The sequence below is a fragment of the Trichosurus vulpecula genome, chromosome 3, assembly GCF_011100635.1.
Source record: "Trichosurus vulpecula isolate mTriVul1 chromosome 3, mTriVul1.pri, whole genome shotgun sequence".
Classification (NCBI taxonomy): domain Eukaryota; kingdom Metazoa; phylum Chordata; class Mammalia; order Diprotodontia; family Phalangeridae; genus Trichosurus; species Trichosurus vulpecula.
In genome coordinates this window covers 166,763,812-166,790,264 of record NC_050575.1, presented here as the reverse complement: position 1 = coordinate 166,790,264, position 26,453 = coordinate 166,763,812, and the positions used below count along the sequence as shown (strand labels likewise).

Genomic DNA, 26,453 nt, shown 5'->3' with positions numbered 1-26,453 from the left:
AGGTTTTAAGATGTTAAGAAGAGAGTGGGGCAGCAAAGTGGCACAATGGATAAAAGTGCTGGGCCTGAAGTCAGGAAGACTCATTCTCCTGAGTTCAAATTTGACCTCAGATACTTACTAACTTACCAGCTGAGGTTGTGTAACATAAATCTGTAGTGGACCCAGTCCAACCAGTTGTATGCTTTTCTTCAACTTTGTTCAGTAGCACATGTATAAGAGCAAAGGCAGTGGATACAGTTGAGGCTTGGCAGGTTATATGATAAAGTAGGGATTCAAGAGAAGAAAGCAGTGTAGAGTTGAACTGATTCACCAAGGGGAAGAAAGAGATGACTAATACAGGGGAGATGGCCTCAGAAAGAATTGAGGGGGTAAAGGATTGGAGGTTATAGTGAAACTAAAGTTGGGCTTGGTAAGGGAAGGCAGAGGAAGAAACGGAAAGCCAATAAATTATGGTCAGATAAGGGGATGTGGAAATTCTTGAACATAGAGGTGATATATTTGTGGATGATACACGACCAGAGGTATGACCAACTTTACTTGTGGCTGAGGTGTTGTGGAGTATAAGTCATGAGAGATAAGTAGTTGAGGAACTGAGTGATTAGGATGTTTGAGGGAGAGTCAATATGTAAATTAAGTCCCCTATCATGACAGCAGGCATTGGGAAGAAAGAAAAAATTGTAAGCCAAGTATGAAACTTGTTGAGGAAGGAAGGGGAAGTCTATAAGCAACACGGGATTGCCCGAACCTCAGAGGAGAAAAGGTTAGTGGGTGGAAGTGGAGGGAGAACCTGGAAGTGGCAATGGGGAGCAAGTAGCATTCCTTTTTTCTTTTAATATTTTCTTTTCCCCCAATTACAGGTAAAAAACAATTTTTAACATCCTTTTAAAAATTTTTTTGAGTTTCAAATTTTCTCCCTCCATCACTTGCTTCTCTTCTCCTCCTCTCATTGAGAAGGCAAGCAATTTGATAGAGGTTACATATGTGCTGTCATGCAAAAATATATTTTCATGTTATGAAAGAAAACAGACAAAAAATAAGAAAAATAAAAAAGTAAAGAAAAAGTATGCTTCGATCTGCATTCAGACTTCATCAATTCTTTCTCTGGAGCTAGAGAGTATTTTTTATCATATGTCAGCAAGGACTATTTCAACTTCCCCTTTTCAATTCTTAAGTGAAGGTGCAACTAATACTGTGAAGTTCTGACCCCGTCATGTTTTTACTCAATAAACTCCAATGGCTCCCTATCACCTTCAGGATCAAATAGAAAGTCCTCTATTTGGCATTTAAAACCCTTTACAATTTTACAATTTAAAGCTTTGGCTTCTTCTTTCCTTTCCAGCCTTTATGTGATGGGTACACTGGCTAACTTGCTTTTGCTCACACATGACATTTCATCTTTTGGTTTATGCTTTTGTAGCAGCTGTCTCTTATAGCTGGAATTCTGTCCCTCCTCAATGCCACGTTTTAGCTTCCCTGGCTTCCTTTAACTTTCAGCTCAAATTCCACATTTTGTCAGAGGTCTTTCATGTTCCCCACTGCTGCTAGTGCTTTCCACTCTGAGGCCACCTTCTACCTACTTGACTGTATCTTGTAGATACTGATTTATATGTTGCATTTCTTCCCTCCATCCCTTATAATTTGTCTATCATCATTTCACTCCTCCCCATCTTAGCTCCACTAGCCCCACCTTGACCCTATGACCTGATGTTGAACTCTTTGAGAAAATGGAGTATTTTTTGCTTTTTCTTTGTGTCCACAGTGTCTGGCACATAGTAAGCATCCAATCTGATTAACTGATCCTCTGAGTGGACAGAACCTATATTCTCTTTGAGTATTAATGCTCTAGCAGTTGAGTCCTATTTCCCATTTCCTATCCCACCCCCAAACTAAATCCTACAGGCCAATGGACAGCTTTAATTTGTTTTATTGTAGTCAACATCAAAGATCAGGCATTCCATTATGAGTAACACTGAAGCCAAGAAAATTAACAGATTCTTTCATTTTGAAAAGGGCCCTCATCAAATCTGACACAAAACTGTTACTGTTACAAACTGACAATTGTTACAACTGTAAATCTAAGAGTTTCATTAAGGAAGTTGCGAACCTGGTACTGCCTACCAGAAATTATTAGTAGTTCAACTCTTGCTTCTAATTCAGTGCTTAGAAGGCATTAAAACTATCCAAATAAATTATAGATTGAAACAAATGTTAATAAAACAACTAAGTTTCAATTCAGAGGTCTTCAACCTAGTACAGAGGTAACTGGCATACAAGAATAAAGGGATAACAGTCTGGAAAAGGTGAATGAACACAACTACAGTCCCAACTTTCAAACTCTCAGTCTGATAAATGACCTGGACAGTCTGGCTTTCCTTATTTCAGAGATGTGAGAATAACTGAGAAAAAATATGAAATTCATTAGAGGTGATATTCAATTTCTTAGAAGAAAGCTTCTTTACAAATTTAAGGTATTATGCTGTGAACAGGAGATTAAGACAGGTAAATCACTCTTTCAGGAAAGAATTAGTAAAAACAAAAACAGTCAAGAAGGATTTATTAAATATCTAACATATTCTAGGCACTGTGTCATGTGCTAGGGAACAAAAACAAAAGTGGAACAGTCCTTGCCATCAAGGATCTTACATTCTACTTAAGGGATAAAACACATTCACAGAGAAGTAAATACAGGATATATAAAAAATAAATTCACGATGATGAGTAGGAAGATGACACCAAGAACTGCGTCAATCAGAAAAAAGACTTCTTGAAGGAGTTAGCACTTGAGCTGAGTCTTGAAAGGAGATAGGGGTTTCAAGAGGCAGATATGGGTGAACATTCCAGATGCAAGGGACAACCTGGGCTCACCTATGGGCTTTCCATAAGTGCGGGATAGAATGTTACGTACAGGGAATAGCAAACTAGCTAGTTTGACTAGAGTACAAAACATGTGAGGGGGACCAAAGTGCATTCAGCATGGAAAAAACAGGGGAGCCTAATGGCGAATGTCTTCAAGTGAGGAGTTTCTATTTTATCCTAAAGGCAATGGGTGCTACTAAAGCTTCCTGAGCAGAAGAACGTCATGGCCACATCTGTGCCTTAGGAATATCACTTCAGTAGCTGTGTGAAGGCTGGATTCAGGGAGACCAATTTAGAGGCTACTACAATAGTACTGACGAGAGATGACAAGGGCCTGAACTAGAGTGAGAAATGGCACCAAGAACTTCAGAGATATTGAGGAGATGGAACTGCCATTGATAGGATATGGGATAGTGGGAGAGCAAAGAGCTGAGGATAACTTTTAGGTTGTGAGCCTGGATTGCTGGAAGAATGGTGCTGCCCTACACAGAGATAGAGAAATTAGGAGTAGGTTCAGGGAGAAAGATAATGAGTTCTACTTTGAACATGTAGGATTTGAGAAAGTAGAGGCAAGAAATGTAGATGCTCTCTCTCAAAGCTAGACTAGGTAAGAGAAGAGAGAACATAGGTTAATAGTCTGAGGAGATGGTAGAGTCAACTTAAAAGTTTTTTAAAGATGGGGAAGATTTGGACATATTTGTAGACACCAAGGAAGAAACTAGTGGACAAAGTTGAAAATTAAGGAGAATGGGAAGGTGATAGAAGGAGCAAGGTTCTGGAAAGGGATGGGAGGGAATGAGATCAATGGACACATGGTACGTCAGCAAGAAGGGGTCACTTCATTATCTGAGGTAGAAGCAGAGACGGAGAGTTTAGGAGATGAGGCTGAGGTGATCTGGTCTGGAACTGGGGAAAAGAAAACTAGATCCAGAGTTCTCACTAGTCACTAGCCCTCTATGCTAGTCAGAATGATATCCTTACTGTCCCCTATATACATGTAAAAATATGTTGTTATTGTTGATAATGATTTTACATAAAATAATTTTCATTTTTACCACTGGAATGCCCTTCTACTTCTTTGACAAGTTAATTCTGCTCTAAGATCTAGCACGAAAAACCTCATGTTCTCCCTTGACTAACCTTAAGCCTTTTTAATTTTTCCTTTTCTTTGAGTTCCCTTTAAGTATACCTTTTTTTTTTTTTGGTCATGCTAGCATGATTAATTGAAAGATAGAGTATGTAGTGTAAAGAGGGCTAGAGTCAGGAGACTTGGGTTCAAATCTTGCTTCAGACACTTATCTGCTGTTTGACCACAGACAAGTCTTTTTAATCTCTCAGAATTTTAGTTTCTTTATCTACCAGAAATTGAGACAGTACTTAGAAGTTTCTACCTCATCGGGTTATTGACAGAAAAGCAATTTTCAAACTTTCCAGTCCTATAAAAATGGGGTCTAGAGTAAAACTGGTTGAAAACTGTTCCTTTCAGGTATTTTGTCTCCCTGATCATAAGCTCCTTGAGAGTAAGGACATCTTTTACCTTCACTTTTTAATTTGTAGTACACTGCTAGGCATACAAGATACTTGTTGGATTGTACCATTTTATACTTAGATCCAGTCAGCTTATTCATATCTCCCCCAAGGCCAACCTACAATATGTTCAATGGTATGCCTTTACCAATTTAAAATTTAACACTGTTTTTTACTCAATAAGCTAACTTAGAAACGAGTCAACAATATTATTGTTGTTCCAGTTATGTCCAGTTCCCCCATGTAACATTTAAGATGACTGTTACAGGCAATAGGTATAAAATGTTAAATAATTTAAACTTTTATTTTTAAAAGAGAGTTCTTGAACTTTCAAACTTTGAAGAGTAAGTATATGATATTAAATACTTAAGGGGAGCTGCAATGTCATATATTTGGGTGCAGATTGCAACCCATCCATGCTTGCCCATCCCTTTTTTCTCTTGTCCAAGTCCATCCATGAATTTTCACAAGGAATTTGTTCAATGTGCTAGTAGCCTTCCTTGATTTCTCCAGACTATTAAGAAGATATTTTTAAATAGGAGGGAAGAGTAAATCCCCTAGCTAAAGAAGCACTAAATTAAGAATATGAACTAAAGGATCTACATTTCTATAATTTTATAGCCATGATTATACATGCTTGAATAAAGACTTAGAATTGATTGCCCAGAAGGTTAAAACCATATATCTATATAGTAACCACTAGGTGAAATGTGATGCCTTCATAAATTTTACTTTTTGGATGGTAAACGGAAATCAATCTGTAGCTGTGGATTATTTGAGTTTTGCTTTCACTGCAAAGTGAAGAACAGCATCCCATTTGTGGTCCGTTGTGTTTTTTACCCATCTGCCCATCATTGAGGCATAGAAAACTTCATAACTAAAGTTACTGAGATCGTTGAAACAATTTCAAAATGGTCAAAAATCTTTCCTCAAAAGCAAAAGGAGCAGCTCACTTTGGAGTAAACAAAGCCAGCTTCTGGGCCTGCCTTCCAGGAGCCAGTCCCAGACAATAGGAAGTGGCAGGCAATAGCGGTAGGTCTAGGGTTGGCTCAGTAGGGGTGGGAGGGAGTCAGTAACTGTTAAACGAACCGCAAGAAGACAAGACAGGTGGAGTCAGAGCTCTTGGTGGGCCAAAGCTAAGACTCGGGGGCAGGTTTCCCGGAGGAGCGCGGGTGAGATGGGGGAAAACTCGGGCATCCTAGAGGTGCGGGGAAGGGAGCGTGGAAACAGCTGTCGAGCAATCCTAGAGGGCAGATACAACCGGTTCTTTTTCTCCGAACCAGGCCAGTGCCTCTGCCTCAAGTCGCCCAGTAAATATTCAACAGCAGCTGTTGATCACGGGAGTGGGGGTGAAGGGGAGAGATGGGGGAGCAGGGACCCGGGTTCCCCGAGGGTGAGTGATGGGACCACAAATCGGTCCCAAGCTAGGGAGGGAAGGACGGAGGGCGGCGGGTCCCGGAGGCCTTGGAGAAGGGCAGCCCGGTCTTACCTTGAGCAGGCAGCTGTTGGCCGGGGCGGGCACCGAGGTGCGATGGATGACCAGGTCCTGGCCCGGGCTGTGCACGTCGCAGATGAGCTCCAGCACTGCGATGCTGCGGGCAGTGGAGACCGACACCCGGTGGTCCTCGGACCAGGAGAGCGGCTCCAGGCCGCTGACCGGGTGTTGCAGCTTCACGGCCGGCTCCCGCCGCGCCGCCACCAGCCCGAAGCCGGCGCTGGGCCCCGCCGCCCCGGCTGCCCCGGGAGCCGCAGCCGCCGGCTCCTTCTCTCTCTTCTTCCCTTCTCCTTCTTCTTCCTCCTCTTCCTCCTCCTCCTGCGGCTCAGCCTCATCCGCCGAGGACATCACCCGGGGCTCGTCGGACCCCGACATCTTTCCTGGAGCGGTAAGGCCTGAGCCGGGGACGCGCTAACTCCCGCCGTAGTCACCGCTGCCACAGCCGCCACCGCCGCCGCAGCCGCCCCCTCTCCCCCTCCTCTTCCCGGCTCCCCGCGGCCCGGAGCGCCGCCGAGCCAGGGAGGACCCCGCTGTTGCCTAGCAACCAAACCCGGGCCTAGGCGACTAACGCACTGCCTGTCTAAAATGTGTCGCTTTTCTTTCGAACTACCTCAGGCCAAGCACGTCTTCTCGGGGGTGGTTTGCGTTAAGGGTTGGAGGGGGAGGGGAAGGGGAATAAGACCGGTTCGAGGCTCCGAGCGCATCCCTACAAAGATCAGATGGAATGGCAAGTAGCCCAGAGGAGGAAAATTCGGATAAATTGTAGTCGTCCCTCTCTCCTTTCTCACCTGGGGATCACTCCTTTAGCCAAGAGTGAAAGCTGAGAGTGACCAAAGCGTCTTCTTTATTAAAGTGCAGATCACTCTCTGGGGAGGGGTGCCACTAATCCTTTGGAGGAAACTAGTCATGATCCATCAGGTTCTACATCAGGGAAATGGCTCTGAAGAGAGCGATTCCCTGGCCTTTCTCCTGTCCCTGGGTAGTGGGAATGCGGGGTATTTTGCAGACATCACATCTTATATGGAATCATTTTTATTTCCTCTCCTTTTCTTTGATGGGGAGGACCGGGCGCGCGCATGTGTGTGTGCACGTGTGTGTGCGTGTGTGTTTGTAAACCATCCCCTTTCAACCCTAGGCAAAAAGGATGAGAAACTCCTGCCAAACCACAAATAGACCATCAAAAACAGAGCAGAGAGAAAGCTTTAGGCATCCCTAAACTACCCTCCTAAATGGAGAGGGCTTGTAACACACGGCTTGTAATATCAAGCAAGGCTAGGTTCCTACCCTAAACAAATACACAACATGCTTGCTCTCCAATGTTATTCTCTCTCTTGTGTGTTTTTCACAGGCACACAGATGCTTCAAGACACTCAGACGATTTAAATTTACTTGTTATTTGTTTGTTTAGTTGTATTTCTTAAGGAAAGTCTCTGGAGCAAAAGAAGGAAGATCAGAGTGACAGCCAAGGCATCTCAGTAACTTAATGACGAAGGGAAGTGTTGGAGGCAGCTATGCCGGGGTCCTTCCTCGTAATTCAGCACTGCCCTCCCTCACCGACATGTGGACTGGAGTAGCAGTGAAACTGATTACCTTGAAGTTACATCCTGGAGCAGCTGAGCAGGATTTTCTTTGAGATTTAGATCTACAGGCCCTTTCTTCCCCATAGCCTGCCCACTCTGCCTTGGACAAGCTATGGCAGCAGATGAAGGTTTGCTTCTCAATATTTCAGAGGACTGGACTTTCCCAGGCTTTCACCGACCAGAGCACAAGAAGTTCCCCAGATCCTTCGCAGCCAAGGAGAGAAGGGTAAGGCTGTGTTCTAAATATCCATTCTGTTTGTATTGATTTGGTGATCAGGATTAATCTGAAATGTGCTTGACTCTTACGTTCCTCTCCCAGGTCACCCCCATCTCCCTTCCTTGTTTTGTTTGTTAGTTTTTAATCTGGGTAGTACTGTGGAAAGAACACTGGTCCTGGAGTTAAAAGGACAGATTTGCTCCTAACACTTGCAACCTTGGTGACCTTAGGCAAATCAATTAACTTCCTTGTGCCTCAGTTTCCTCATCTGTAAAAAATGAGGGGTTTAGATTATATAGCCTCTGAAGTCCCTTCAAACTCTAGATTTATTATGACTTTATAAGTTGCCTTAGTTCAGTCATCCAAACTCAGGTAGGGTCTCAGCTGTCTATTTATAAAACCAAACATAAGTTTAAAAGCTTATTAAATAATAGAATGTAAGAGTTGGAAGGAATCTTAATAACCTTCTAGTCTGATTTCTTCCTATGCATATGAGGAAACTAAGGACCTTTGAGGGGAAACAGCTCACCCCAAAGTCACAGTGTGAGTTAGTGGTAGAGTCAGAGTTAAAACGCAGTCTTTTGATTCTCTGTCCTAACTTTTAGGAACTTTAGTTATATCAAGACATTGGCCATGGGTTATATGCAAAATAGCTTGAGATTGATTTGCATGGGGAATCAGGCCAAAGGTGGGGGGAAGGTGGGGAGGTGGGGGTGGGGAGGGTGACCTGACTAACGTCACAGTCGAAAGTGGGAAAAGGACTTGAGCCTATTTCTGAATCACATACAGAGTTCTTCCTCCTTTCCACCATTCCCATGTAGGTGAGGTAGATTGAGCTTCAAAGCTGAAATCTTTCCATTCTGCTACTGATCTCTAGTTTGCTTTTGCGTAAGTAATTTTGAAACCACTTCTGCCCTTATTTCTCCATTGGTGGAAAGGGAATGATCTTGTTTTGTAGATTATCCACTTCTAATGTGGCCTGGCTTCGCAGATTCATTTTTAAAATGCTTCTGGGTGTGGCCAATTAGTCAACAAGTAGGCATGAATGCTTACTTTGTGCCTGACTTTGTTCTAAGTACTGGATACAAATATGTGAGAAATATATGAAGTACCAAGTCCTGTTACTGGTAACAGAAGACTGTCCATTTAAAAGATGCTGTTGTGGCAAGGTGTTGACAATTTAAAGGGCATTCATTGTCCTTGGTGATAAAGTGAACAAAGCATTTTTATGTACTCTTTTAAGGATTCTAAATATGTAAAGGCATCTAAGAGGCAGTGAACCACCCTGGCCTACACTTCCTCACTTCAAAAATGGAGATGGGACTAAATTTGCACAGTCCCATTCAGCCCTGAGAGTCTATAATTCTAATGGGTTGGTAGATGAGGGGAATGCTGAAATAAATATTGATTTTAGCAAAGTATTTGAGAGATCATCACATAGTCTGCTGATATCAATAAGATGATAAAATATTTCCTAGATTATGCTGATGATTGTTACTCATTTTTATGTAGCATTTTACAAAGTGCTTTCCTCATACTATACAGGGATGGTCAGTGTTTTCTTGATCCCTGAGTTGTTAGTTCTCTCCCTTTCCCCAAATAATCACATATATCCTTTATCTGTTATATCTTGCCTAGTAGGATGTAAACCCCCTTGAAGGAAGGGACCATTTTTTTTTGTTTTGTCTTTTATTCCCAGCACTTCGCACAGTATCTGACACTTGGTTGGTACTTATTAAATGCTTATTGAACTGGATTGGCAATAGAAGACCTGGGTTCTAGACGTAATTCTACCAGTAGCTCACTTTGTGACATTGGGCAAGTCACTTCTCTTGTGTTGGTCTCAGTAAAGTAAGAGGATTGGGCTAAATCATCTGTCTAGATTATCTCTATTTCTCTGACTTCATTTTAAAACTTGCTTTGTATGGTTTTATAAGTGGGCTGCTGAGATACACAATTGCATTTATAATCAATTTAAGGTTTGCAAAGTGCTTTACATATATTATCTCATTTGATTCTTAGAATAACACTGTGAGTTGGGTGCTATTATGGTTCTCATTTTACAGGTGAGGAAACTGAGACTGAGGTGATTAAATCAGTAGTGTCTTGGCCAGGGTGGTGATTAAATCAGAATTTGAAATCAAGTCCAGCAAATCGTACTCCCTAATTGTCTCAGGTTGTCACCTATATATCACACTTTAATGTTTGCAAATCATTTTATATAAATTATCCCATTTCATCTTCACAACAACACTGTGAGGCAGGTACTGATTTATTCCTGTTTTACAGATGAAGAAACTGAGACTATAAGGTTACCTTTTAAAATAAGAAGCCTGTTAAGTAAGCAGTAAAAGTATTCATTCACTCATTCAGGAAGCATTTATTAAGTGTATATATATTGTGCCTGGTACTGGAGGTACAAAGACAAAAGCAAAAACTGCCTCTGCCCTCAAGGAACTTAAATTCCACTGAAGAAAATATTATGCATATAGGTAAATGCAGAGTATGTACAAAATTAATCAGAAGTAACACAGTAGAAGGCCCCTGATGACTGCAGGAGATAAGAAATCAGGAAAAGCCTCTTCTACACGGTAGCAACTAAGCTTTGCTAAGGATTAAAAAAAATGATCGATATCTTTCTTTTTTACATCACCATAATTTCTAAATATACACCTTTCCCCAGAGATCCATCCCTTGTAATAAAGAATAAAAAGAAAGAGAGGGGGAGGAAAAAGCAGTGAGGCAAAACTCACTACCATCAGCTGAATCTGACAGGGTAGGAGAGTTCCACATCCATCATCCCCCACTCCACAAAGAAGGGAGGAAGATGCTTGTTCTCTTTTCTTTAGGGCAAAACTTGATCATTGTAATTAAACAAGTGTTCAGATTGATTGATATAGTCAAACAATCAACAAACGTTTGTTAAGCACCTACTAAGTGCCAGGCTGAGGCAGCTAGGTAGCTCAGTGGATAGATCAATGGGCTTAGAGTTAGACCTGAGTTCAAATCTGGCTTTAGATACTAGCTGTGTGACCTTGGACAAGTCACTTAACCCCCCTTTGCCTTAATTCACTGGAGAAGGAAATGGCAAACCACTCCATTATCTTTGTCAAGAAAACTGCATGGACAGTATGGTCTATGGGGTCATGAAGAGTTGGAGACAACTAAACAAGTGCCAGGCACTGTGCTAAGCTGGGAAGGCAAAAGACAGCCATGCTTTCAAGGAGCTTACAGTCTGATGGGGAGACAACATGCAAACAAATATATACAAACAAGCTATATACAGGAGAAATAAGAAATAACAATGGGAAGGCTATACTATACTATCTCAATGGGAATTGAGAGGGGTTGGGAAAGGGTTCCTATGAAAGACAGAATTTTAGTTGGGATTTAAAGGAAGCCAGGAAAGTCAGGAGATGAGATGAAGAGGAGACCTTTCCAAGCATGAGGAACAAGCAGAGAAAATGCCCAGATCTGAGAGATGGAGTATCCTGTTTGAGGAATAGCCAGGCCAGTATAACAAAACTGGAAAGGTAGGAGGCGCCTAGGTTATGAAGGGTTTTGAATGCCAAACAGAGCACTTTGTATATGATCCTGGAGGCAATAAGAAGCCACTGAAGTTTGGAGGGGTGATGGGGTTATACCATCAGACTTTCGTTTTAGGAAAATCACTTTAGCAGTTGACTGGAGAATGGATTAGAGAGTGGCAGGCGGACCTATCAGCAAGTTATTGCAATAGTCCGGGCACTAGGTGATGCAGGTCTATGCCAGGGTGGTGGCAGTGTCAGAGGAGAGAAGGGGACATGTTCAAGAGATGTTGCAAAGGTGGAATTGACAGGCCTTGGCAACAGCTTGGATATGAAGAATGAGAGATAGTGAGGAGTTGAACATGATTCCTAGCCACAAGCCTGAGAAACTGGGAAGAATCTGTTGCCATCTACAATGATAGGAAAGGTAGGAAGTAGGGAGGGCTCAGGGGAAAAGATAATGAGTTCTGTTTTGGACATGTTGAATTTAAGGCATCTATTGGACATCCAGTTTGAAATGTGTGACAGGCAGTTGGAAATGCAAGATTGGAGGTCAGTAGAGAGGTGGGGGCAGAATAGATGGATCTGAGAATGGTCAGCAGAGAGATGGTAATTAAATACATGGAAGCAGATGAGATCCTCAAGTGAAGTAGTATAGAAGGAGAGGGGAAGAAGGGAGAGAGAAACTGGATACAAGCAGAACAATGGAGTTATTTCAGTAAGAGGTAATAAGGGCATGAATTAGGCTGGTGGCCATGTGAATAGAGAAAAGGGGCTGGAGAGATGTAGTTGAGGAAAAATAGATCAGACTTGACAACTAATTAGATATTGCAGGATCTGAGAGAATAAAGAGTAGAGGATGATTATAAGTTTGTAGACCTGGGTATCTTGAAGGATGGTGATATGCTCAGCAAAAATAGGGAAGTATGGAAGGAAAACTGGGTTTAGGGGTAAAAATAATGAGTTCTCTTTGGGGCATGTGGAATATGAGATACCTATAGTACATCTCCTGGTGGAGCTCTGGAGCTCCAGACTAGTGAACCAGGATAGAGATTGGAGTTGGCATTGAAGATCTGGGACTTATTTGCATTGGGGTGATAATTGAATCCATGAGGACTGGTGATATCCTTGATAGAGGATGTACAGAGAGAAAAGGTGAGAACCCAGAATGGAGCCTAGGACAATCATGAGCTGGTAAAGATAGGGTCCGTTGTTGAGTATCATTTGCAAAAGGTTGTTTATACCATGATACTGTTACCAAGAATGCCCTCATTCTGTGCATAGGTGACCCTCATAAAGATTTTGTACAAATGGGAAACTAAGCATAAGGTTAATAGCTGATTTTTTTGGGGGGGGAGAAGGGAGGATCACCTTCTTTTGGAATCTGTTGGGTCCCAGGCCCAAATTTTATTATATGATATGATATTATGTTATATTATATTACACATATATTTTGTGCCTTAGCTATACTATCTGCTTTTCTAGCCTTTGTTCTCTTTAGCGCCATTTCTTCTTCCTCTGAGCACCTCAGGGACTGTGAATTTAGGGTCTAAGTGTGGTGATCTGATTATCCTTGATAGAGAAAATGGATTATTGTAAGAATTTTTGCAGGTGTTTTCCATTTTACCTTGGTTTGCAGTGCTTTTTCATATCCATTCCTGAATAGTCTTGGGATAATTTTGCTTAGTTAGACAACCTTTCTTTAGACTGGTTTTACCTTCTCCAGTTCTGTCTCATGAGATGGTATTGGTCATAATCATCCCTCATTCTATTAAACATTTTTAACTTTATTTTTTTCAATTAACAAACATTTATTTTTCTTCCCTCCCACTATCACCCCTCCCCCCATGGGAAAAATAAAAGAAAAACGAAATCCTTGAAATAAATATTAATATGCAAGCAAAATAAATTCGTACATTGGCTGTGTCCAGTGATGTGTGTGATTTTACATCTTGAGTCAGTCCGTCATTCTCTGGGGGGAGGGGTTCATGGATTCATCATCAGTCCTCTGGAATCTTGGTTTGTTTTCATTGATCAGAATTCTCAAATCTTTCCAAGTTTATTTTTCCTTTACCATGTTATTGCTAATGAATTATTCTCCTGGTTCTGTTTACTTTACTCTGCATCAGTTCATACAAGTCTTTATAGGTTTCTCTGAAACTGCCTCTTGTAATTTCTTATGGCACAATAGTATCCATTATATTCACACGCTGTAATTTGTTCAGCCATTCTCTAATTGATGAATATCTCCTTAGTTTCCAGTTCTTTGTCACCTCCAGAAAGAGCTGGTGTAAATATTTCTGTACATATGAGTCTACATCATCCTTCTTTGGAAACTTTTACAGATGAGTTTATATTATAACAGGGTATTCTTTTGGAGAGCCATTTTTCTCTTTTTTTTTCCCAGCAAGTCAAATGTTTGCTGACTAAAGTGCTTCCTGATCTCTTGGTCTCCTTGCTGTAACAACTAATTTACATTGCTTTAACTTCTATATAAATTTATCATAATTAGTGTCATTTCTGTTGTCCATTTCTCATTTTTAATAATTTGTTTCTAACTATTGAGCGTCAAACTTTGTTAATTGAATGCCGTAATTTTTTTCTCAACTTGTTTATTATGAATTCAGATCTTAGGGTTGCCAAGTTTATGGTCTGACTTTACACATTCCTCATGAATGGAGAGGAAGTGGAGTTAATGTAAGCTAGATAGTTTTTTCTAGCACTTTGGTTAAGAGGGGGAGGGAAAATATAGGATGATAGCTGAAGGAGGTGATAGGGTCAAATTAAAGGGTTGGTTTTAACTATGGGAAGACCTCAGCATGCTTGTAGGTATCAAAAAAGGACCCAGTGGGTAGGGAGATATCAAATATGAGAGAGAAGGGATGCCTGTGGGGTATACTGGGGCATTAAGGACCAAGGAGTAGATTAGCCTTGGCCTGGAGAAGGGCCGCATCTTTATCAGGGAGTGGAGTAAAGGAGGAGAGAATAGGAAATAACATCTAAGGCTTTTGAGTAGTAGAATGGGGGGAAGAGTATATTCATAAAAATGACCTCTCTGTTGAGAGAGGGTGGTGTGGGAGGTTTGAAGAGAGAAGGTCTGGAACAGTCACCTGTGAAAAGTGCAGTCAAGAGTCACTTAGGGAAGAATGAAAGGATTATTATTTCTGTTTTACGGATGAGCAAGTTGAAGCTCAGAAAATTTGCCATTTGCCCATAGTCACATGGCTAGTAAATAGCAGTCGAACCCAATGCTGTAAATCTTGCTATAAACAATTGTATATTAAAAGAGTTGGGTGACTGATTAATAAGAATTAGTGTGATTAATTGTAAGGGATGACAAGCAGTCTTGTTCTGGATCTGACTTTAGTCACATCATCAGAATGAAGAGTTTGCCCTGCATGCCCTCCTGCATAGCTCTAGCTGTATAATCATTCTATGGAAGCAAATTTTAAAAGAAATTAATTGCCCTGTATTGATACATAGTGAAGTCTTGCTATGAGTTCTCTCTTCTGTCATTGTTTTAATTCTTCAACTCATTGTCATCATCCCCCAATTTCTTTTATTCCGGTCTCTGATGATGAAATAAATAGGCCTTCTCTTTGCAAAGGCCAAGGCCTGTATATGTGCCCTTGATTTATCCATTCTCATCTTCTCCTGCAGATTACTTTATCACATAGAATGCATAAACTTCTTGGGAGCTTTACTTTTCCCCCCTCTTTTTATGCCACTGTGCCATGTACATAGTAGGTGCTTAATAAGTGCTTTTTGATTGATTTTTATTGGACTATCATAGGATTGTGTTTGACCTACTCTGGTACAACAGTCTTATTTCTAATTTGCTTCATTAACTGAAAAGGCATCATCACCAAGTACTAGATTTGGAGCCAGAAATTCAGGCTCCTGGCTTTGTAGTTTTGTGACTGAACAATTCACTTCCTACCTTTAAGCCCTAGTTTGACCATTAGTAAAATGTTGATAATAATATTTGTAGTTTCTGTAAGATAGGACTGGTGTTCAACTTAGTGGAGATTTATTAAGTACCCACAATATACACAATATATAGTATTTAGCCCTGGATACAACAGAAAATAGTCTGCTGGCCTCAAGAAGTTTATTTACACTGTGAAGAAATCACTTTGTAGCTCCTTAAGAGCGTTATCTATATTCCAGTTTGTACTTTAGTTATCCGTATGTGTATATGTATGTATATGTACATGCACACACATATACATGTATGTATGTATATACATATGCACATATACATACACACACGTATGTTGCAGTGGATAGAGTGCCAGTCCTGCAGACTCATATTCATGAGTTCAAATTCTGCCTCAGACACTTACTAGCTATGTGACCCTGGGCAAGTCACTTAACCCTCTTTGCCTTAGTTTCCTCATCTGTAAAATGATCTGGAGAAGGAAATCGCAAACCACTCCAGTATCTTTGCCAAGAAAAATCCCAAAATGGGGTCTCAAAAGAGTCAAACACCACTGAAATGACTGAACAACAACACACACATATATGGTTTCTTTTAAAGTCTTCCTTACTAGAATGTTAGCTCCTTGAGGGCAGGGATTGTGTTCTGTTTCATCTTTGTATCTCTCCTAGCATCTAAAATAGTGTCTTCAACATTTTTGTTGTTGCTTTGTTTTGTTTTTTTTTTCTCTGTATTTGTGATTTCACTGATAGAGGGAATTCCTGGTACTAGTGATATTCAATTTTTTTGGAATCAGGAACCACTTACACTCTGAAAAATTTTTGAGGACCCCAAAGAGGTTTTGTTTACATAGGTTATATCTAGTAATGTTTACCATTTACCATCTAGTAAAGTTTACCAACTGGTAAAATTAAAAAATACTAATTCACTTGAAATAATAATAATAAACCCACTGTGTGTTGACATAGTGTTTTTATGATAAATAACTATATTTTCTTTTAAAAATTTAGTCAGAAGAGTGACGTTGTGTTTTACATATTTTTGCAGATGTCTTTAATGTTTGACTTACTAAAAGACAGCTGGATTCTGATGTGCTTCTTTATTCAATCTATTGCAGTAGGTTGTTTCGATTGAAATACATGAAGAAATTCTGGCTACACACAGATATGTAGTTCACAAAGGGAGTAGTATTTTAGTATGCAAATGATATCTTAGTATTGTTGTTAAGAAAATCATTTTGACTTTGGGGATCAACAGGGGTCATTGGTCCACACTTTGAGAAATGCAGCTCTGGACTGATACAGATTAATTATTTTGCAGCTTGTAATCTTAAAGAGCTGTTTAAATCGGTTTGTGTCAGAAGCTAGATTCCTACCCAGGCCTTTCTATCTCCAAGCTGGTTTTCTAGCCACTCCACCCTGTTGCCCTGTGGGTAGTAGGTACTGACCATTTGCCAAAGTTACCATGGATCTTCTGACTGACAGATCTAACAATCAGTCTTCGTCATTCTTCACCTCTCTTGGACATTTGACTTTGTTGACCACGCTTTCCTCCTGGATATTCTTTCCTCTCTGGGTTTTCATGATGCTGTTGTCTTCTGGTTCTCCTCCTGTCTGTCTGACTTCTCCCCAGTCTCCTTGGATCTTCATTCATGTCATGTCAGCTAGAGATGTTCCAAAGAGTCTATCCTAGGCTTTCTTCTCTTTTCTCTCTGTACTTCCTCAGCTGGTGACTTCATCAGTTCCCATGGGTACAATTACGATCTCTATTCAGATTACTTCAGAGCTATCTATAATTACATCTATATTGCCTTAGTCTTTCCACTGAGTTCTAGGCCATGTCATCAACTACCTGCTGGAAATTTCAAACTAGATGTCCCATAGGCACCTCAAGCTCACTATGTCCAAAATGAATTAATCTTTCCTTCCAAACCTACCCGTTTTCCCAACATAACTATTACTGGCAAAGGTACCACCATTCTCCTAGTCATCTAGGTTCACAACTTTGGTGTCATCCTTAACTCTTTACTCTTACTCTACATATCCAATCTGTTACTAGGTCTTATCGTTTCTGCCTTTTACAGTTTCTGCCATATATATGCCCTTCTCCCTGTTCACACAGTCACCTCCCTATTTCAGGCCCTCCTCACCCCTGTCATAGTATTGTGGTGGTGTCCCAACTGGTCTCAATGTTTCCTCCCTCCAATTCATCTTCAACACAGTTGCCAAAGTGTACATCTGACCAGTTCACTTCTGTACTCAGTAAATTCCAGTAGCTCTTCCTTGCCTCTAGAATCAGAAATAAACTCCTATCTGACATTTAAAGCTTTTTACAACTTAGCCTCTTCCTACTTTCCCAGTATTCTTACATATTACTCTTTTCTATCCAGCCTGCCATCCAGTCTTACTGGCCTCTTTGCTGATATTCACACAGGATCCTACATCTCCCATCTGTGTCTTGCACTGGCTCTTTCCTGTGCCTCGAATTTTGTACATCCTCACTTGAGCCTCTTGGAATCCCTGGTTTCCTTTAAAAGTCAGCTCAAGTCTTACTTTCTATATGAAGTCTTCCCTCCTACATGAAGATGTCCCCAGCTACCACCCTCTGTGCCAAAACTACCTTGTATTCATTTTGTACATATTTTATGTTGTGCATATATGTGTGTATCTATATATACACATACACATGTTGTATTCTCAGAAAGAATATCAGCTCCTTGAAGACGGACTATTTCACTTTTGTCCTTGTATCCTCAACACACAGTAGGCTTATTGATTGATTAGTTGGAAAAATTTTTTAAAAAATACATAGAAGAAAAAAGCCATTTCGAGGGGAAGGCAAACCAATAGGGCAATTTTGTTACTACCATATTAAAACTGAATTTTTAAAAAACCATGTAACAGAAGTTCACTGTTTCATCTACAGTTTTCTGTTCTTTTTATACTGGAATGTGTGATTAGATTCACAATAAAAAAAAGAAATTTTAAAAAAATCAAATTGAATGAAGCCACTGCCAGTGTCACAAAGCTGGGAAGGGGATAGCCAGTGTGAGAGATGGCATCCTCAATCTTGAAAGTGATCTTTGTGGGCTGAAACACTGGGGCTGAAAACAAGTTGACTGTGGAGCAATCTAGAGCAGGGGGGTCAAACTCAGTCTTGCTGAGCACATTTGGCCCACAGCATTCCTGATTGTAGTCAGACCCAGATTAAAATGTAATGGGGAAATATTAAACTAAGTAAATAAAAATACAATAAAACCTAGGTAATATCACATTTTAAAACTGAGTCAGTATGTGGCCTGAGGGGATCTCTATGTCCAGATTAGGAGCCCCATTTCTATTTGACTCCACTGATATAGAGGAGAATAGCCAGGATGGTGAGGGTTGGGAAACAACTGAAGGACTGGATGAAGAAAGACCAAAGGGACTTGTCAGTCAATCAGTCAGCAAGTATTTAAGCATTGACTGTGTGCCAGTCAGCATAGATTCAGAGCTAGACGGGACCTCAGGTATCATCTAATTCAATACTCCCATTTAAACAGACGAGGAAATTGAGGCCCAGAGGAGTGAAGTAACTTATCCATGGTCACACAGGAAGTGAGTAGCAGAGCTGAGATTTGAACCTAGATCCTATGACTCCAAAGCCATCATGCCATGCGTGTCTCTTCAAACTTTGGATCAATGCATGTAGAAAAGGCAGCCCACTTATTTTGTGTTACTGAGGAGGCAGAACTAGGAACCGTGGGGGAAAGGGAGATAGATTTTCATTTAACATGAGGATGTTTAATTATTTTTCACATTTCATGTTTGCCTTTTATATGTCATTTCCCCATAATCATTACCCCACCTTCCAGTAAACTCTTCCTTATCACAAAAAGAAACATTGAGGTAAAACCAGACTCCAAAGTGATCGATTCTGATTGTTTTCTACATCCTGAGAGGTGGCTCATCCTTCATCTTCCTCACTGTGGGAACTTGCAGCCTCCAGGCCACGTGTGGCCCTCTAGGTCCTCAAGTGCAGCTGTTTAACTAAATCCAAACTTCACAGAATAAATCCTTTTATTGAGGGGATTTGTTCCGTGAAGTTTGGATTCAGTCAAAAGGCTGCAGGTTCTCCAACCCTGGTCTTGACCATCAGAATGTCAGCGTTCTAGTGCTGTTTTCCATTTTTATTGTTGTGGTTACTGTGGGTACCATTCTCTTGGTTCTGCTTATTCAGGGAAGCCAGGAACGATGATCAGGCCACCTCGTGAGGAGGTAATAAGTTGCTGGAGATGTTGCTGAAGGGTCTGCTGTGTCATGTGTGAGGTCGGACTAGATGACCTCTAAGGAGATTTTAATTCTAAAGAATCTATGATTCTTATGGCTATAGTAATAAAAGCAGTTTGCTATCTAATGAAAATTACTTTGTTTATTCTTTGTATTCATTTATCGATGTAACCCCCAGTGGAATGTAAACTTCTTGAGATCGGGGATTCTTTTGTTTCTGGTTTTGTATTTCTGGTGTCAAGCACAGAGCCCTTGCGCATAATAGGAGCTTAATAAATGCCTGTTTAATTGAATTCATTCCATGATCTCTTATTCTCTGTACTACCTTGTATGGGGCAACTAATTTTAGGGACCAGGGATATAAAGAGTTTACATTTTAATAGAAAAGTATGTATGAATTAAAAGTCAGTACAAGGAAAAAGTAAATACAAAGTAATTCAGGGGGTTGGGAAAAGGGTATTAGCAACTGATTGAATCAGCAAAGGGGGGTACAGTGGAGAGATAGCTGGGCTTAGAGTCAGGAAGATTTAAGTTCAAATCTAGCTTCATGTACTTACTAGTAGTTTCACCCTAGGCAAGTCACTTAACTTGTTCATCTCAGTTTCCTCATCTGTAAAATGGGGTTGATAACAGCACCTACCTCCCAGTTAGGATCAAAGAGTTAATAATTGTAAAGTGCTTAGCACACAGTGAGCACTATGTAGATTTTTAGCTATTATTACTGTTATATATAGGAGGTGGCATATGAGCTGAGCCTTAAAGGAAGCCAGGAATTCCAAGGGGCAGAAGTGAAGAAGGGAGTGAGCTCATCATTTCTTATAACACAGCAGTATTCCATCATAACACATCTTGTTCAGCCATTCCCCAATCGATGGGCATCCCTGCAATTTCCACGTCTTTGCCACCACAAAGATAGCTGCTATAAACATTTTAGAACATACAGATTCTTTCCTTTTTCCCTAATCGTGTTTGGAAATAGATTTAGTAGTGGTGTTTCTGGGCCAAAGGGTATATAGGCAGTTTTATAACTCTTTGAGCATAATTCCAGATTGCTCTCCAAAATGGTTGGTTCGGTTCACAATTCTAACAATGAATGAGTGTCCCAATTTTTCTCCATTCCCTCCAACATTTGTCACTTTCCTCTTCAGTCATTTTAGACAGTCTGATAGGTGTAAAATGATGGCTCAATTTGCATTTCTCTGATCAATAATGATTTTGAGCATTTTTTCATATGAGTATAAATTGTTTTGATTTCTTCATTTGAAAACTACCTGTTCTTATCTTTTGACCATTGGGAAGTAGTTTACTCATGTTACAAATGTAAAATTATATAGATTGAAATTGCTTAGAAAGATCTGTAATAAGCAAGGGATAAAAAGCAAAACAAAGTCCCAGATGTATATATTTGGTAACTTATTGAGGCTAGCAAGAATGAGTAAAATAAGCTGATGTTTAAACAGAAGACAGCACATTAAGCAGAAAGGCAACATAGGCCAGGAGAGACTGAAGCCCCTCATAGTAATAAGGAGACATCACTCATAGAAAGTTTCCATGTAAGGTATTTGTGTACAAATAGAAGGGGAAGGCCAAAGAAATTAGATATATCATCTCCTAAAGGGAGTTTTGATACCATGAGTTTAACCAAAGCATGTCTGGAAATAATAAGCAACTGACAACAAAATATTGAGTGTTGTTAGCTGTTATAGGAGATCAGGTGGGGATTTGAAAGGCAAGGAAGATTAGAAATAAGTATGAGGGGTAAGTGATGGATGAAGAGGAGTTCTCATTTGGAATTGGAACTGAGGGTAGGAATTGCCTCCAAGCACCTGAATCTGGAGGAGCAGCTTGAGAGACGAGGGATGACAGAGTTCCACGAACAGTAATGAAGGTTTTTCTCCTCCCCAGAAATAAATAGGGATATGGCCATTCCAGCCAGCTAGCTCCCTCATGCCTAGGAACAGACTTGCTTCATTACCATTCTGTTTATGTAGAGAAAATATCTGAGGTTTTATTTCCCCCTTATAGCCTTTTCATGGAAATGGACAAAGATATGATTTCTTTAGCATGTGCACTTTCAAAGGTTAGTTCTCTCCTTTTTTTTTTTTAATGGATTCCATTTGTTAAGATTTTGCTGGTCTGTGATATTTTTCCTTCCTTAGGTCCATCATCCTGTCATTAATTCCTTGGCTACTTTGTAACTGACAATGGATATTGAATCTAAGTAGATGACTATCTTGATTTGGATTAGAAGACCTATAGTTATTTTGCTTTGCCATTTTTGTCTTCCTTCATTTCTTTTTCTTGGAAAAATTCTGAGTCAGTGGAGATAATTGCAAGCTTAAACTGTTGCTTGACATATGGGCATAATGATCTCTGCAGAAAGAGATGCAATTCTGTGGACAGTGAGGCTTCACTATGTAGCCAGTGTTCATCATCTTGTGGTTTTTTTCTTTAGGGAACACCAAAGCAAGCAAAAGGTACAAAAAGAAAATTCCAAGGGGCCAGTGAAGGGCCCCCACCAAAACAAAAGAATGAAATATCCTTACCCCCTGCCAAGAAAACCAATGTTAAAGAGGTTGAAAGGACTGTGAAGGGAAAGCCAGAAGGTCTGATTTCTCCAAAGAAGCACCCAGCTGTCCATACTAATGAGGGACAAGTGGAGAGGCCATTCATTAAGACTTCGTCATTATTTAAAAACAACCCTGAAATTCCAGAGATCCACAGGTGTGTTCTATGGGTTGTTCCCTGCAGGGATCAAAGGAAATAAACATAATTCTGCCGGTTTCATCATTTAACTGAGACAGAGACTGATTTGTAGGTATGTTGTTCCTCATTTACAGAGCTGTGGTGAATCAGGTTCGAGAAAAAGTGTTCACTTCAGATTCTTTTCATGAGTTGGGCCTCCATCCACACTTGGTGAGTACCTTCTGAGTTTTCAAAAGGTTTTTCTTTTTGCCAAAAAGCTCCTTTCTTTGGAAGACCTTTATTTTATGTTGACTCTCTGTATAGGCCCTAGGTGAGGGGAGGAACTTGCTGTGGAAAGAAATTGAAATGAGGTTATTTTTGCAGCAGGTCAAGTAGGCTCAGATTAGTTCCATTATACTCTGCTGGTGCAAATTTAATGGCCTCAGGCTGTCATTTATTCAACAACCATTTATTAATTGTCTACCATGTGCATTGCCCTATGGTTTATGTTGCAAAAGAAACAAAGATAAATAAGATGGTCCCTGACCTCAAGGCTGTCTGTCTGCTGTCTTGGTGTAGATCATGTGCAAGGAGGGACTGATGTCTGTTCCTGCCTAACTGCTGTTTTATTTATGATATGTGAAAGAAATATGTAGTCCCACTTACCTTTCTCATTACCATATGTGTTTATCAGAGCAGTCACTGGATGACAGAATCCAGTGGCCAGGGGTTTCAGAATTGAGAGCATTTGGGCTTTAGCTGGAGGTTCTATTTACTGAGGTTATGGAGGAATCCACCATACTGTACAGTTTCCCTAAGCAAATGGATACTTTCTTATTAATGATAAGTTGTTTAGGCTTAATGTGAAGTAAGGAGCATAGAATGCATTCCCTCTTGCATGATCTTAATTTCAACCTAACCCCTGCTCGGAGTTTTACATAAACCATTTTTCTGTTCCACATATTTGAGTATCAAAACTTATTATGTCAGTATGAATCAGCTTTACCCCAAAATTGGTACCATCTTCATTTTCCTCTTCTATTTTCTTTGCCCCCTTTAAATTCTATAACTCCAAAGATGTGATAGTCAGTGAACATGCCTGATTTTGCTTCTTATTTTCAGATTTCAACAATAAACACTGTCTTGAAAATGTCCAGTATGACCAGGTAAGAGCTCCAGACCAGACTTCAAACTTCCTTAGGATCCAGATGGGTCCCACTAAATGAACTTTAAATGTGTTAAAGGGAACTGAAAAAAATATTAACACACATTATGAAGGAATGTCAGGTGGTTAACTAGCCTTATGACCCTAGTTAAGTCATTAGCCTTTAATTTCTTCATTAAATGAGATGGCTAACCTAGATGATCTCTAGGGATCATTTTAGCTCTTCATTCTCTGAAGAGTTTGGTACAGTTTATTCTTTTATGAGACTGCGGCTATTTCTGTTGGATTTATCAGTGATTTTCCTGTAACATAATGTGGTCATGCTACCAGTTTAGAGCAGTGTTATTCCACTTTTCGAATTATTTCTGCTGGCAAAAATAATAAGACTAAACCAAAAGGGATAGGAATAACTATTTGATTGGAAGCAATAAAGATATTGAGATCAAACAACAAATTTGGTAGGATGAATACTATCCCAATTTGCCTTAATACTTTGAATTCAGTACCAGAAATTGTGCCTAAAAAATTTCTTGATAACCTCCCCTGTTCTCAGTCCCTGATTTCCCCATCCTATAAAGAAAATATGGTCTTAGATTTTAAAGTCTCTCATCAGGATGGCAGTTGACATAACCAATTTCATGGAATTCCACTCCTATAGCCCTGAAAGATGAGACAAATTTTATGGGAATTTGAGCCTGTCAACCCAAGGATTTTCATCTTGTAGCCACCTCCTTCTGTTAAAGTAAGATCAGATAGTCTATTTACCCTGCAAATATTTTTGGAGTAATTTTTTTATAAATAAATATATATTTTCTCTATGCACCACAGTGTTCAGAAGCAAAGTATTCCTTCATTGCTAGAAGGCAGAGATGCTCTTGTGAGATCCCAGACAGGATCAGGTCAGTGTTTTAATTTTTCATCTATCTTTAGTTGCTTCTTATTCCTACAATTATATTGTAAAGGGTCTGTGTGTGTGTGTGTGTGTGTATTAACTGTAGCACTAATTTTGTTCATGTAATAAAGGGAAAGGGCCTATTGAAGTTACCAAAATTAAGCGTATTTAAGAACTAAACTATTTCTGCTACTGCTCCAGCTTATAGCTAGAGGGTTTTGTCATCCTCCGCCTCTTGCCCCCTTCTACACACCCATTCTGTGTATAGGCACAGATAGCCTCAAAATAATGGGGACTTACAATTATGTGAATGCTAAAAAGAAATCAGCTTTCAAGTAGAGAATTTTTCACTGACAGTGATCTTGACACAAGAACGCACATTATTGGGACAATGTTCATTTTGTTTAAACATAGGAAATTTTTTCGTTTTCAGTCTAATTTGAAGTTGCCCTGTTGAGTTCTCCAATGGAAACTCATTTGCTCCTTTTTTCCATTGATATGATTTGAGGCTGTTCAGGTTGGTAGAAATCCAAAGTATCTGCCATTTGGTTGGTTCTTCATTGGTCTCTGTAGGCTCTTGGGTGGGGTTCCAAATGATTTTTAGCAGACTGCCATCTTTTACACATCATAGAAATACATGTGAAAATGGCACTTAATGAGGCTCTTGCCTTTAGCTCAAAGGAATGGTTCACTAGGATCTCAGGAAATGAACTCCCAGGTTCTCAAGTCAGCTTCCAGACTAAGTACTATTGGAACAGTTTAGGAAATGTTACTCCTTATTTAGTGCATAAAGGTCCAAAGGCTTGCTGGCTATTTTGAGAAATATGGAATTCACCAAAATGTAATCAGAAGGAGGTAGGAAGTTAATTGGATGTCGATTCCTTTTCACTGTGGTTTAACATCCTTCTCTTTCCTCCTCACCCCCTTTAAACTAGGGCCATCCATTTGCGAAAGTATGTTTTTCTTCTCTCTCTGGCCTAAAATCACACCACCACCAAAAGAATAGCACAGCATTTCTCCCTGGTGGCCTTCCATTTTATTTTCTGCAGGAGCTGAAGTCTGCAGCGTCCACTGTTTTTATTACTTTTACATTTATTTATTTCTTTAAAAGGTAAAACGCTTGCCTATTGCATCCCTGTGGTTCAGTCTCTTCAAGCAATGAAGTCAAGAATACAGGTTCGTATAAGTAAAATGTGTTTTTCAGTTATTGTTCACTATGAAAAAGCAGCTATCAAATTGAATCAGAACAGCCATATTGGGACTGATAGAATCTCTTTTCTCTGAGCAGGGTTGTATATGTTAAATCTAAATATTGCTAATCCCCCTGCTCACAGTGAAAGAGAATAATAGCAAATTCATGATTCAGTATTCTGCTTATATTTTTATTGTGAATGTTAATCACTTATTAACTTAAGCAAAACATAATACCTTGATTGCAGCAACCTTATCTAGCACTTCTTTATATCCCCAGTAACAGCTAGCAAAGTGTTTTGCTCATGGTAGACACTTAATAAATATTTATTGATTTGATTTATAGGTTTGAGTAGATGAAAATATAACTATGTTGAAAAATATGAGAATGAAATTCCAACATGGGAATGAACATTCATGTATGTTACTTACTTAGAACTCATGATTATAAGAAGATAGAGCAAACAAATAATTAAATTTGACATCAGTTGTATAAACAAGACTCTAATTAATGGATTTGCTAATTGCTCTTCCCTTCTTTGGACCTTATCTGAAATTTGTCTCTGTCTGTGAAATATTTGGTCAGGGTACCATACTAATAACCAGTAAGTAAGCAAGCATTCAATAAGTGCCTACTATGTGTTATACTCTGGGGATACAAAGGCAAAAAAATGAAGCAATCTCTCTTCTTAAGGAATATCCACTAAGTTTGGATTTCTATGTACTCCTGGTAGCTTTAATCTGCGTAAAATCCATCCCAGGTCAAGTTGAATATCCAAAAAATACATATCCTTCAAAATGGAGAACAGATGAGTAAGTGTGGATGAATCAACATGAACTCATCACCTCTACTAGAAAATAATTCAACTTGCATCTTACAGACATCATCTAAATTCATTTGTTCATTCAAAAAGAGATTGCTAAGTACCTATTGTGTGCAAGGTGTATACTTGAGCAAAAGTCAATAAGGAGAATATTTCCATTTTCAATCCTTTGTAATAGAGAGGAAGCAGTAGATAAAGAGCCATACTCAGAAACAGGAAGATCCAGGTTCAAGTCCTGCATCTTAGACGTGACACTCTGGGCATGTCACTTAACCTCTCAGAGTCC

The 26,453-nt window shown here is 39.8% G+C and overlaps 2 protein-coding genes across 2 annotated transcripts in view; one reads left to right on the top strand and one right to left on the bottom strand.

Moving 5' to 3' along the window:
• GTF3C4 (general transcription factor IIIC subunit 4) overlaps positions 1–6,294 on the bottom strand; it is a 34,753-nt gene extending 28,459 nt beyond the window's left edge. The window contains exon 1 of the mRNA XM_036751840.1: positions 5,873–6,294. Coding sequence (XP_036607735.1) covers positions 5,873–6,253 — 381 coding nt within the window. The 5' untranslated portion in view covers positions 6,254–6,294. The remainder of the gene's footprint in view (positions 1–5,872) is intronic.
• Positions 6,295–7,205: 911 nt separating this feature from the next.
• DDX31 (DEAD-box helicase 31) overlaps positions 7,206–26,453 on the top strand; it is an 86,756-nt gene continuing 67,508 nt past the window's right edge. Inside the window, exons 1-6 of the mRNA XM_036752026.1 lie at positions 7,206–7,684; positions 21,866–22,134; positions 22,251–22,326; positions 23,218–23,261; positions 24,089–24,159; positions 25,264–25,328. Coding sequence (XP_036607921.1) covers positions 7,571–7,684; positions 21,866–22,134; positions 22,251–22,326; positions 23,218–23,261; positions 24,089–24,159; positions 25,264–25,328 — 639 coding nt within the window. The 5' untranslated portion in view covers positions 7,206–7,570. The remainder of the gene's footprint in view (positions 7,685–21,865; positions 22,135–22,250; positions 22,327–23,217; positions 23,262–24,088; positions 24,160–25,263; positions 25,329–26,453) is intronic.